A 12,668-nucleotide genomic window follows, 5' to 3' on the forward strand; every position below is an offset into this window, starting at 1 on the left:
ACACTTTTTTTTGTAGGAGTAATTCAGTTCTATTTTTTTCCCTTAAAAAGCAAATATTTCAGAAAATTATTCAAAATGAGTTCCTGAAGAGCGTTTTTAGTTTTAAGCTGATAATGAGTAAATAAAACTTTGATTAGAAAGAAAGAAAGAAACCAAAGCATAAACTAATAAAAAAAAAAAAAAAAAAGACATTGGGATTCATCTTGCCTACCTCTTGCCATCTACAATGTGGGCAGGTAGCCTTCCAAGAATGACTTCTATGATATGATTGCTTTCATGGCAACTTGTCCGTCAGGATTGATTACTGAAGGAGCCAATGTGACTGACCAATTTAATAAACATTTATATTTTACAAGATATATGATGTATGATGTGAAGTCCACCTTTATTGATTTAGGCAGAATCAGACTCAGGGTGCTGGAAGTTTTAAGTCTATGTGAAATAGAGGATTATACTCATCCCTCAGAGTTTATGGTCTAGAAGGTCCTGATGAACACATATGGCTGCTCCACTGGACACTTGAGGCTTTTGGATATATTTGACAAAATTTAGTTTAATATAGGTACCTAAACCTTCGTCTTTCACTGCATGAAGTGTAATGTCTTGATAAAAGCGAAGGTGTATAACAGTGTCATGACACTTTCTTCACTTTTTCCTATGTTACCACAAGTAATTATGAACTCAATAAATATGATCTATCTACTATCAGTAATAGGTTAATTTAATAATTTGTCTACAGTAGTGGTGATGAAAATAGTAATTCTATCCTTTCATAGGGAATATTGATCTTTATTACTATAAGTTTATCATGCTTATATGCCTCTTTCTTGAGTAACTTGTTGCAGTTTTGAATGTGCTTTAAAAAAATCTTAGTACTTTGTTTTCAAACGTTTTATACTGTGAAAAGTTTTGGCATGTAGAAAACTTAAGTCAGCAAATTACTCATGGTGTATAAGTTGAAAAAATTATTTGGCAAATCCACATAACAGAGATTACTTTCCATTAATTGGGTCTGCAGTCCTTTAATACCTAGGAGAAGTTTTTAGGGTGTTCGAGAAGGAACAATTAGAATGATCCCATTAGAATGGCAGAAGGAGGAAAACAGTTATAGAAGCAGGTACCTGAATGGCACATTCATCTTTATTCAATAATTACAAACTCTTCAATCTTGATTTGAGTAAATTTTCAAATGTATTGTGAAAAGGTATCTTTTCTTACATGTATGTAGAGGGCAGTGCAATGCACTTTGGATGCAGCTTCTCTTTATTTGATGCAAGAATCATGTACTTCCCCTGTGCTAGACCACTGAGAAGTAAATCTGCTCTTCTGAGGCACTATGTACGTTTTGAATGTGTTTGTATCGGTGCACATGCGTAAGCGAAACCAAAACATAAGATACTGGAAAAGGTGGATGCTTTCTATAGACTTCTTCCTTTTGGAAAACGTTTAGTAAGCAGTCACATTTCATTTTGTACTTTGAAACTTGGAAAGTATGTTTTTATAATTGTAATTAGTTTAGGTTAGACTTTTCCAGTGAAGAAGGTATCTTTTTGCTTAACCTTACAGTGTTAGATTTGAATAATTTTCTCCATAGCCCATCCTGATATACAGAAAATCATTCATTTAATCCAATGTGCATTTAATCCAGTGCAGTGCTAAGTTTGCATAGGAGGATAACATGCTTTTTCAAGCAGACACATAACAAGGTATCTAAAGCTAGTCAGGTTGATAGCGCCTTGATATTCCTAATCCCATGTAATCTGTGCATAACCAAGCCCCCAATTGTGAATTGTGAAACTTGTGCTTATAGAAGGGGAACAAGATTCTTCACGTGGAAGAGTAGCATTGGCCTGTGCAAGTCTAGGGACAACAGCTAAATTTCAAAGCAAATGGAAAAAGAATAAGGGCATTAACAAATGCTAAGTGAATTTACATTGTAAAGAGTATGCCTTATTTATGGAAGGTTACAATTTAGTACCCTAAATACAAACCCCCTTAAAATGATTTAGACCATTAGTGGAAAAAACCTGTGACAAATAATGAGTGATAACTTGAGGGAGAGAGAGGTTTTAGATGTGATTTCTGATTTCTTTTTATCCTAAAATTTCCTACATGCTTGTATGACTAACTGTGGGAATTGAATCCTTCAAAATCTGAGGTAGGCACATCACTCTTCAGTTATACTTTTGTTGCTGCTTTGAGATTTAGTTAAAAAAATACAGTGCTGGTGGCCTTATTTATATCTGTCAGTATAGATACATGACAACAATGGCTACATTATATTTTTATGCTTCACTTTGCTAGTGGATTCCATTATCACAGCAATACATCTAAACTTTCTACAGTGATGATCTTTCAACCACCCAGATACTAAGAGAAAACACATGTGGATGAAAGGAGTTCTGTCTCATTTATGGATTAGGCAGTAACTGGTTTCAGTAAGCTGTCAGCAAAATTCCACGAGACGGACAAACTATTTTATCACGTACAGGAATGATGAGCACAGCTTGAGGTCCAGATGGGTTTTGTTAAATTTGTTATATTAAAAGAGCACCCTGGTTTTCCGAGGCGCATAAACAAAGTTAGGTAGCTGATTTTTACAGGCAGTTGCATATATAACTGGTGCAGTGAACTGGGTTTCATGTTGCTTCCTTCTCAGAAGTACTTGGGAAAAAAATGAAGCAGATTGGACACACAGCTTGTGCTGTGTGAATTATTACAGTAATGCAAATGTAGTGGTTATGATTATGGATTTAACGAGATTCGTGGCAGAATACTGGAAACCCATATTCCAATCTTGGTTACACCACTATCAGTTTAGAAAAACAGGCCTTTGTTTCAGTCTCCTTGAGGGTTAAAATATAACTTAACACTCTGCACCAAGTGCAATTGGCTAAAAAATGAAATGTGCAAATCTTCATATGTGTCTCTCGGTTAATGGAAAGGAAAGCAATGAACCAAAATGCTTCTCTGTCCTTAGCTCTGTCCTCTGCTAATTACATGGTTTTAATGCAGGTATGTAGTTCCTGCTTTTCCCACTATAAAATCATTATTTAAAGATGGCCAAGGTGAAAAAATAGGAAAGGGTTTATTTCTTCTTTCTGTTGCTGTTTTCTAGTAAGGATCTAAACCAACCGACTGTATTGGCCTAACTTGCTGTATGTATGAGAGTCTGGGAGATAATGCAGCATGAACTACTTTGCATAATGTGATTGCTCCAGGATCTGCAGTGGCTGACCTTCACACGGATCTTAAGGATTTGGTTTGCCTCTGACTGGGCTATCTTTCTATGCTGAGAAACAGCTTTGGCCCCAGTCCGTTCTGCTCCTCAAAGACAGAGACACTGCAGTCCTTGTGGGTTCCAGTGAAATGAACTTCAGACACATTTAGAGACTAGGGTATGAAGTTCTTTCATCTTTATTGACCTGAAGTCCAAATAACTGAAGTGTAGCAGTTAGCAGTATAGCATTGGTACTCTGAGTACCTATTAAATCCGTTAACTGTGTACCTAAGCAAATACATTAATATTAATAATGATGAGATTCATAAATCAGAGATTTGTTCCTGTGCTAAACACTATATAGGTCATCCAAAAGCGTGAGTCTTCCTCCACGTTCCACTTGTTTACCTCACAAGTAACAAGCGATGCATTTGCACGTCTTACATAACTGCCATTATATACTAGAGGTTATTGCAGTTTTTTTCTTCTAGGCCACAGCTATGATATGTTGACAGAACAATATATAAAGAATACAGCTTCAGTGCCTCCTACATATTAATATTTCTGTCCCAGTTTAATTAACAATTCTTTAAAAGTTATTCTAAAATTCGCCTTAACTGCATTATATTTTGAAACAGCATGCGAAAATGAACCAGCACTTTTGAAAGTTTCATAATATGTTGTGTTTGAGAAACTTTTGTAAATCACTGTACACAAAAGGGTTACCTTATGATGATAACCTTTCTAATGGCCTTCATATGGAAAAGTCAGAGCAATGCTAGAGCAACAACGTATTTTTCACATACCTCTTACCTGTAGCACAGCCATGTTATTTGGATGTTCTCCAGGAGGAGAAGATAAGTATCAATGTTGTCTAAGTTTAACAAAATGAAAGAAAAGGTCTTTCCAAGGGGAATTTCTTTTGGAAATGGACTTTTCTAAAGCTATAGGAAAATACGACACATAACAGACAGGAAATAGAAAAATGTGGATTATAAAGTACTTCATAGCCTCTTATAGCTTTTAAAATTTTTCAAGTCTTGTTTAGACGTTCAACTGTCAACCTTCCAAGAATTGCTCACTTCTTTTCATAATTCTGTGGGATGGATCCTGAAAATTTTGTCATTTGTTGGTTGCTACCTGTCCTTGTGTGGTATTTCTATTCTTCAGGTTTTTTTTCCTTCAAAATATCTGATGTTTGTCTGAGTATTTTCTTTAGGAGCCTATGACACACAGTTACACTGATTTCTTCTGTTAGTAAATTACCTCTGCCATCTGCTCAGAATGATAATATTTCTTTGGCTGCCTTTTTTTCCATTTGCATTTCAAAATGTAACTGTCGTCCTTTCTCGTTGTCTGTTCTTACAGCTTTCAGAAGAGTGTTTTAATTCAATTTAGTGGTGATTTTCATTCTGTGCACTTTGGATGTTTTTGTTCTGTCTGGCGTTTGTCTCCCTTGCCACTCATGACTTTTATATTTCAGTTTTGATGCACTTTGGCCATAACTTGTGCTAATCCAGATGATGTAGAATTTAATGAGAAGTTTTCCATTCATGTTTGCAGCATTTGAATCCAACTTTTTGTTTATTTGACTGAGAATATAGTTATATTCCCTTTAGGCATTACTAGTTTGTCTTCTCTTTTTCTCTATACAGCTTCATTAATTCTTCTCATTCTCTCCAAACGTGTTCTGCTGAAATTATGTCTGTGTGTCTTTTTCCTTTCCCAAGCTTAGCATCTATTTAATTCTGATTTCTTGCAAACGTTTGAGTACACATATACATTCATGCACATGACAAATACAAATTAAATGAATGCAACGTCCAATGGAAGTTATAGTGAATTATTATGTTCTTCATTTTTTCTTGTGTCCTATAATTCAGGTTCTTACCTGTTCTGAAGCAAAATGGTCTCTTTTTGTTCACAAGTATTCCTTGATAGATGACCTTTGAACAAAACCAGAAATGTATGACTCAGTCTTTTTCTTGCATTCATGCATGTATTAAAGTCTTAGTTTTATGTTTATGCTGGTACTTTCTCTGCTACTGTTTGTCCTTTTTGCCAGTTTTATCTCTTAATGTTTTCACAGACTTTGTGCAACAAATATGGTATTCTGTACATTGTTGTTTTGCAAATATCAGTTAATGAAATAATATTCTTCTGCTTTGCAACTGCTGTGGGGAAGATAACGCTCTCTCTTTATTGACCAAAAAAAGAGAAAAATCCATAAACGCCTAAAGAGGCACAGCCTATGCTGTTTATATAAATTAGTGCTCATGGAAAATAGAAATGAAAACATGGATTTTTGATATATTTAAGTGTATGATTCACCACACTTATAAATTGGCAGCTTAGGAACTTACACTTATATGTAGGTTTGGGTTTGGTCTGCTTTAAAAAAAATGCTTGTGCGTATATACCTAAAAGTTGGCAGAAGTTTTTCTAATTCTTTTATAGTACGTGGATCTTTACTATTTTAGAATCAATAGGAACGCTCAATAAAGTACTCATAAATGTACTTTAATTTGCTAAATAATGCTAACCTTAACTATGTGTTAAATGCTTCACTGATTCAGGTCCATAGCAATCCCAACCATATTTTAGGATGTGTTGATGAATGTGGATTTTCTGGAAATCTGTGAAAAGGTCCACAAGACAGTAAGTGTAGACTTGAAAGAGAACAGCCTCAGGTTTTGTAACATCTGCTTTCTCATTCACTCTAGAAGAAAAGCTTTGCTACAGCGTTCTTTTAACAAACTGGGAAACAAAATAGTGGCATGTATTACTGTGGAGATGACCTGATATAATCGTGTTCTGGTAGGAGGTCGTAAATGGTATGGAGATAAGGTCATAGAAGAATAAGATTGGTCCCTAAGGGCATAGTCCTAGTTCTGGCAGCATACTGTTATACACTTGGCTGCTTTATTCAGTAAAATTAATGATTTTTAAAAGGATGTCTGAGTTACTTAAAATGACTTGCAGTTCAGTGTAAGTACAGTAGCTAAGTTATAGTTTGGGTGCATTTATTACTTTGTTGTCATCCTTTTTTGTTTCTTTAACTTTGTGATTTCACATATTCTTTCATTAAATTCCATAAAATATCTGTAGTGCAAATACTGGGATCAGGGTGGGAAAGGTACAGTCACTGGATGATGGATGGTGGATGATTAGTTTTTATTACAAGTTGCTGTGCTCTGCAAGACGAGCCTAAATGTTGATGCAAGGCTGGAGTATCTCAGATATGTTTTATGAATGGTGAACAATTATATTGAAAATACAATTTTTCTTCTAACTCTAAGTCTGAACGGGTTGGATATAGCTTTCCTGTATAAAATGCCAGAAGTTTAAAGAGCGGAAAGGAGAAACGTCCACCTAATATAGAACAGATGACATGGTATGAGGTAGGGCTGGCCGAACTGTAGACGTTTCTTCCTGTGAGGAAAAAAAAAAATAAATGTGTATGTGTTTGTGTGCGTGCACATATATATATATTTAGGTAGACAGATAGATGCAGATATATTAATTCACAAGGAGAGGGTTAAAAAAGGCAAAAGAAATGTCTGAAATATATTGTTCTTGCAAAAATTCAGGTTTTTTGGTTTCCTCCTCAGTCTTCCTGGGCTCTCCATGTGAGTACTCAGGGATCTTTTTGCTGCCCAGAGACTTTGGTATGGTGAGGAGCCTTGACACTTTCGTACCGTATCGCTGTGGCAAATCTCTCTTGTGCTTTCTGCCAAGCAGGCTAGTGAGAAATATGCAGCCAAGGAGGTTGTTTTTTGAAAATTATGTCTGCAGAGCAATCAAGACCTTCTGGGAAAATTTTTCCATTTAATTCAGTTTTGTTAAAACCACTTTTAATCAGGAAATTGTTGTAACAGAAAAATCTTGAACAGTTTAAAAGTGCAGTCACCCTAGTGATATAAATGCACTTTATCGGAGCAGCCGCATATTAAAATTCAGGTGTGCTAGCAAGGTAGAAAGACTTTGATTCCATATTAGAAAGCCTGTGGCCTTTTGCATAATTGTAACAAATCACATAGGTGTCATTTTAGATACCCCATGCAATTCTTAACATCATCAGGGAATGACAACACGACTGTGACAGTGTGATATAACGTGATGCTTTTGATCTTTTGAAAACTGTTAATAAAAAGTAGAGGATGTTCAGGGTGACACTGCATGGGCTACTTTTTGAAAAAAGAGGTTATTTTCAGCTGGATGCTTGCTGTGTATCCAGGTTCGTGAGCTTCATCCTTCAGCTTTATGTGCCATATACGCTTTCAAGGAGCTTCCTCTGTACCATGCTACTAAGTTGTTATAAAAAAAGACAATAAGCAGATAGACTTCCTGGCAGTTTAGTCCCGTGTCTAGTAGTCCCTTGGCTTCCTTCTTCGTCTTTTTTGTTCTTATAGGCCCATTTCAGTTGAACGTTTCGCTTCACTGTCAGTGGGAAGTCATTTAAGAACATGTCGCGTATGTTGACTACCTAGGTTCCCCTACATCTTTCAGGATCATTTTTTACGCCCTTTTGTCCAGCCTGCAGCTGCGTGCCCTTAGTCAATCCCCTGTCTCAGTGAAATGTGGTGCTCAGCTCCCCAAAATCACTGGCTGTGCTGTACGTCCACGTGGCACGGCGCAGAGAGACCTGGCTCCTGAGACCGGTATAGCTCTGGTATCTGGCTGCAGTGCTTCCCTTTATCGCCTCAGCGTCCTCGCTGTCTCTTACATCTGCCTCCTAGTGCTTCCTGTTTCGCACCACCCCAGCTGCCTCTGTGCTGAGCTGCGGCGCTGGGCAGGCTCAGCGGGCTTCTTCCATTTTGCCATGACGTTTCACCAGCAACAGAAATGACGCGCTGTTATCTTTTCATATCCACCGGGGTGACTAGTGTTTCCCTGGGTTGTGAGAGAAGGCATGAGGGCCTCATTACCATGGTGGAAGGCAGGCTGAAGAGTCCAGGTGGTTTCTAAGGGTTTTGGATCAGGTGCGTGTACACCAACTTGCCTCTTTTGAACAGGACCAGCTTAATCAGGAGAAGCTGCAGTTCGTGCCTCACTCCCTTATGTTCCTGCGTGAGGTAGGTGGGAGGGGAGAGCCAAGCCTGATCCCAGAGCCCAGACTTGAAAGCCAGGGGGGCCGTGCCAGCCGCGGCACTCCGGCCCGTTCGTAGCCCAGGTCCAGGGCTGTGTTTGCCTGCCGGGGCGCGAGGCAGAGCCCGAGCTCTGCAGGGTTTCCTGCGGCCTCTGCAAGGGGGGTTCGTCTCCCTCCTCCTCCTCCTTCTCCTCCTTCTGTGCCTGTCCTGCCGATGCGCTGTGAGGCTGGGCTTTGCAGGCCAGGGCTGTGGCTTTTCTCAGGAGTTGAAGGGACACCGTGACAGTGTCCCGGGAAGACCACCAGTGGGAGTATTATGGCAATGGAAAGGGTCTTGGGAGCCAGAAAACGGAGAACCTGAGGCTTTCAGGATCCTGGTAAATAAACCCTTCCTTGTCCTAAACGCTGTAATGTTAAACTTCTGCTATCTGGTTTGTTAACCTGCATCTGTGCTGCTGTAGCACAGACACATGTTTATTATACCTTTGTGTGAATCTGGAAGCATAAAAAATGATGGTTTTAAGCAAAACAAGTTTATTTTCCCGGGCTGCCAAACGCTGCCCACAGAAAAGTGTCTGGTAGGATGGAGGGCAGAAGGTAAATATTTATTTGTATGTTTATAGTAGTGCCAAGAGCAGCCAGGGTTTCGATGTGTTGCAGTTGACGCGTGTTAAGTGTGGGGCCGGCAGCTGGGAAACAGCCATCTGCGCCAGCCTGTCATGGGTCCAGCACGTCTAGCGCTCACAGCGAAGGAAGACCCAAAGTCATTGAGGCACCTGGTTTACGAGCTGCTAACTTTCTTTTTGGCCCTTTCACTTGTCACATTACTTTGGAAAACAAATCTTCTCAGACACAGCGGAGCTGACGCTGTACTGGTGTTGACACATCCGGCGATGCCTTTCAGGGGAGCCTGGAAAGTTTGACAGTGGTCCGTGAATTTGCCAGTGGAGGGAGCCCCCAATAGCAGGTGTGGAGTGAAAGAGGTTTTTCTAGAAGGTATTTTTAGGTTGTTGCTTCTTGTATTTGTTCTTACTAAATAGAAAAAAAAAAAAAAACCAGTGCCGTCTGTCTGTGGGCTGATTTATCAACAACTTGGCAACATCACTGAGATTGATTTGATCTTTCCAGCTACTTTAGAGTCATCTTGTTTTGGGTAGAAAAAGCTACCATACAGTATTGCAATTGCAGAGCCTCCAGGACTTTCAGCCAGCAGTTAAGATGCATCTTATTCACTCTGTTTTTCTTCTCACTGTCTGTGTTGATTGCACTGTGTATCATTTTACCTTTTAATGACATATATGCACATAGGCTTTGTTTAACATGCCATTTTTTCCGCAAACTTCTTAGCTTAGTCAAATAAAGAACCAGCTAAACATTTCTAGATTCCTTCATTTCAAACATGCTGGAAAAAAGCATGAATGGAGGATCTTATCAAAAGATCAGCTATTAAGCCAGTCACAAATTTAGCAACTTCTGTAAAACATCCTATGTCACATTTGCTTCATATGTCCAGCCATTATTAAGAAATATAGCCGTAAGAGAAATGGTAATGCAATATTCTAATGGCTATATAGATAAAAAATATACATAAACTGTAATCATTACAGTACTATTATAATTTATTAGAATTCCCAGAGAAGCTGTGGTCATTTAAAATAGCAGTTTGTCACCATTACTGTGAAGCTGTATGTCAGAGAATTGAAATGCTGCTTTTATATGTTGGCTGATTCCTTTTTGCCCTGTTAGGACTGAAGTAGTTCCATATTTTTTAATTAATTGTGCACACTTGTGCCATTTGTAATCAGCAGACACAGAGGCAATGTTGAACCCTTCATTGGGGTTTGAACTGGTAGAATAACAGCAATCCCATATCCCACTCAAGTCTCGCTTTGCCCCTTGGTTTGTGCCTTCTGCCTGCCCTCGCTGGCCCTCTCCAGAACTGCTGTGCCTGTAGCGTAAGACCGTTCTCCCTCGAGGGCCTCTCGCGTCTGCTGCGTACTCGGGCTGTCTGCTTCAGTGGGCTACCAGAAGTCACTCGACACCTTTCTGGTGGAATCACTACCTCCAGGTGTTTCTTATAAGTATTGTCAGCCTGTAAATTTGGGACCTGTGGCTTCTGCCACTATTCAAAAACATGATTGAAAGTGGCAGAACTGTAAGAGATGTAATCAGACTGAATTCTCCCTATGCCCTCAGGCTGAGTGGATCCCAAAGGACGTACCTATTTATAGTAACTGAAGTGATTTGGCAGGAGGCATTTCCTTGGCCATACCTTTGGCACGTCCCCTCTGCAAATGACTGGGAGAAGAGAGACATAGATTTGCTGTTTTAGCAGTGGGACACACTCTTGGGTATCAAAAGGGATATGTGGCATTTAGCCCTGTAGCAGAGCATATCTGGTGTTGCAGAAATAGTGTCAGATGTCTTAATAGACTAAGGTGCATTTTCCTATGTGAGTCTAAGCACTATCAGGGCTTTCGTAATGAAGCCTCTGCTCATCTGCCCAGGTAATGCATCATAAGCGTGTACTGCTCTGCCAAGAGTAACAGTAAGGGAAATTATGATGGAATTCTTCTTCTATATAGATATACTGTCAGGAGGGTGGCCTTTCTTTAGCAGGAATTCTTCTGAGTCAAATTGGAGCCTAATACCAGACTGTAAACTCAGTCGATTTGTTGGAGATGCTAATAGCTATATACTTGCTTTTAGTACTTTTTGTGGGTGCAAAAACACAAGCACAAAGTTTTGAGGTGCGCCGTGTGCTACTGAAGCTAGAATATAGTCACTGTGGACGTTTGCCAAAACTGGCTATTCCTAAGATAATTTCTAGCAAATGGGACAAGTTATAACAATAGCCATTATTTCATAATCTGTGCACTGCATCTCTCATAAAAATCTGCATGTTGCATTAATTCATATTTTTGCCTGTTAATTTGTGTTTTCTATCCATATTCAATTTGCATTCATTAACTCATAGTTTGCTGGTAAGTGTGTTCTTTCTATGCGTGTTCAAAGAAATTCTTTAATTCAATTTCTCTGTTTCTTCTCATACAGTCTCACAGCCAGATATGCAACTCAGTCTAATCACAGTGGAATTGCAACCAGTCAAAAAAAGGCTTCTAGGTCAGTTAAATATCTCTAATTTATTGCTTGTTAGTGATATTCAAGTGAGTCAATGCCCACTGGTATTTTATCCTTTGGACATAAGCAGACATTAAACAATGTGTATTAATGTTATGCGTGCAAGCTTTGCAGCAATGAGCTTTGTCACGGGAAAGCCTTGTACGGACTGGGAGGAGTTGATTTGTACAGTATTTTAGTAATATTTCTAGTTGTTATGTATCCTGCATCTTTGTTTCCTGCATGTAAAGCATCAGATGTGAAGAATTAGTCGGTGATTTTAGTGCTCTGTGATTTCTGGCTCAAGTCCCTACTTTTGTCATGAGTGAAAAGGAGTTTGGGAGTCCGTCCCAATTCCCATGAGATGCTTTGACCATCTCAAAACCCACCTGATAGGTTGAGTTCACAGAGCCAAGTTGACACAGAAACAAAATAGAGCACAAAAAAGAACCATTAGCAAAGCTTCTGCTCCTTCAAGATCAGCCGGCACACAAGTCCCCGCTAATGAGATGCTTTGGTTTGGCAGAGTATTTGACAGAGCTGTGTGTAGGAGCTGCCCTGTTTCAGATTTCATCAGTACTTTTAGTTTATCACTTCCACGAGCACTAAAATCTACAAACCGGTTTGCAGAAGAAAGAGACTGAGGTCTAAAGCTTACTCTTGTTTCTAGCTTTTTTGTGGGGGGTAATTAATGTGTTTATTAATCACACTGTTTTGCTGTACAGTTCATTGGTCAGAACAATGAACTGTAAATCGTGTAATCCACAATAAAGATTGCATTTTGCAGTACAGCGCACTAACACGATTTGAGTTGCTGGTGATAGCTGGGGATGAGCTATACCTCGGTATGGTTGCTTTGCACCTGCACTTACAGGTCTTCAGTTTTCCTTATTGCTGATGCTCCTGTCTTGTCCACATTCAACATGTCTGGGGTTAACAGTCTTACTGTCTAATACTTTAAATCTGTGGCAGTGTTTCCGAGGCCTGTTCAGAGGTATGTGACTTGTCCCTTATTTGTTATTTTCCTCTTTGCATTTCCTTAGCTGCTTAACAGGATTCTGCAAGAGCAATTTAAAACCTGAGTTCAATTAAAAAAGACAGTAAATGAGGTAAACTGGAAAGTGCGTAGAGCAAATGACCTCATGTGTAATGTGCTTAACTGTGGCAAGTTCTTGAATTCTGGCATGCAGAATATATGCATAAGTATTTTATATTTTAACAGAACAGATGAGTTTCCAG

General features: G+C 39.0%; 1 protein-coding gene across 18 annotated transcripts in view; it reads left to right on the forward strand.

Moving 5' to 3' along the window:
* NAV3 (neuron navigator 3) overlaps positions 1-12,668 on the forward strand; it is a 552,459-nt gene that overhangs the window by 391,801 nt on the left and 147,990 nt on the right. For 14 of the 18 annotated variants that reach the window (XM_009669555.2, XM_068936171.1, XM_068936179.1 and 11 more), the window contains one exon: positions 11,364-11,432. The exons of the other annotated variants lie outside the window; for them this stretch is intronic. In XM_009669555.2, the coding sequence (XP_009667850.2) occupies positions 11,364-11,432 (69 nt within the window). The remainder of the gene's footprint in view (positions 1-11,363; positions 11,433-12,668) is intronic. 18 annotated transcript variants of the gene reach the window in all.

This window comes from Struthio camelus, chromosome 1 (assembly GCF_040807025.1).
Source record: "Struthio camelus isolate bStrCam1 chromosome 1, bStrCam1.hap1, whole genome shotgun sequence".
In the NCBI taxonomy this organism is placed as follows: Eukaryota; Metazoa; Chordata; class Aves; order Struthioniformes; family Struthionidae; genus Struthio; species Struthio camelus.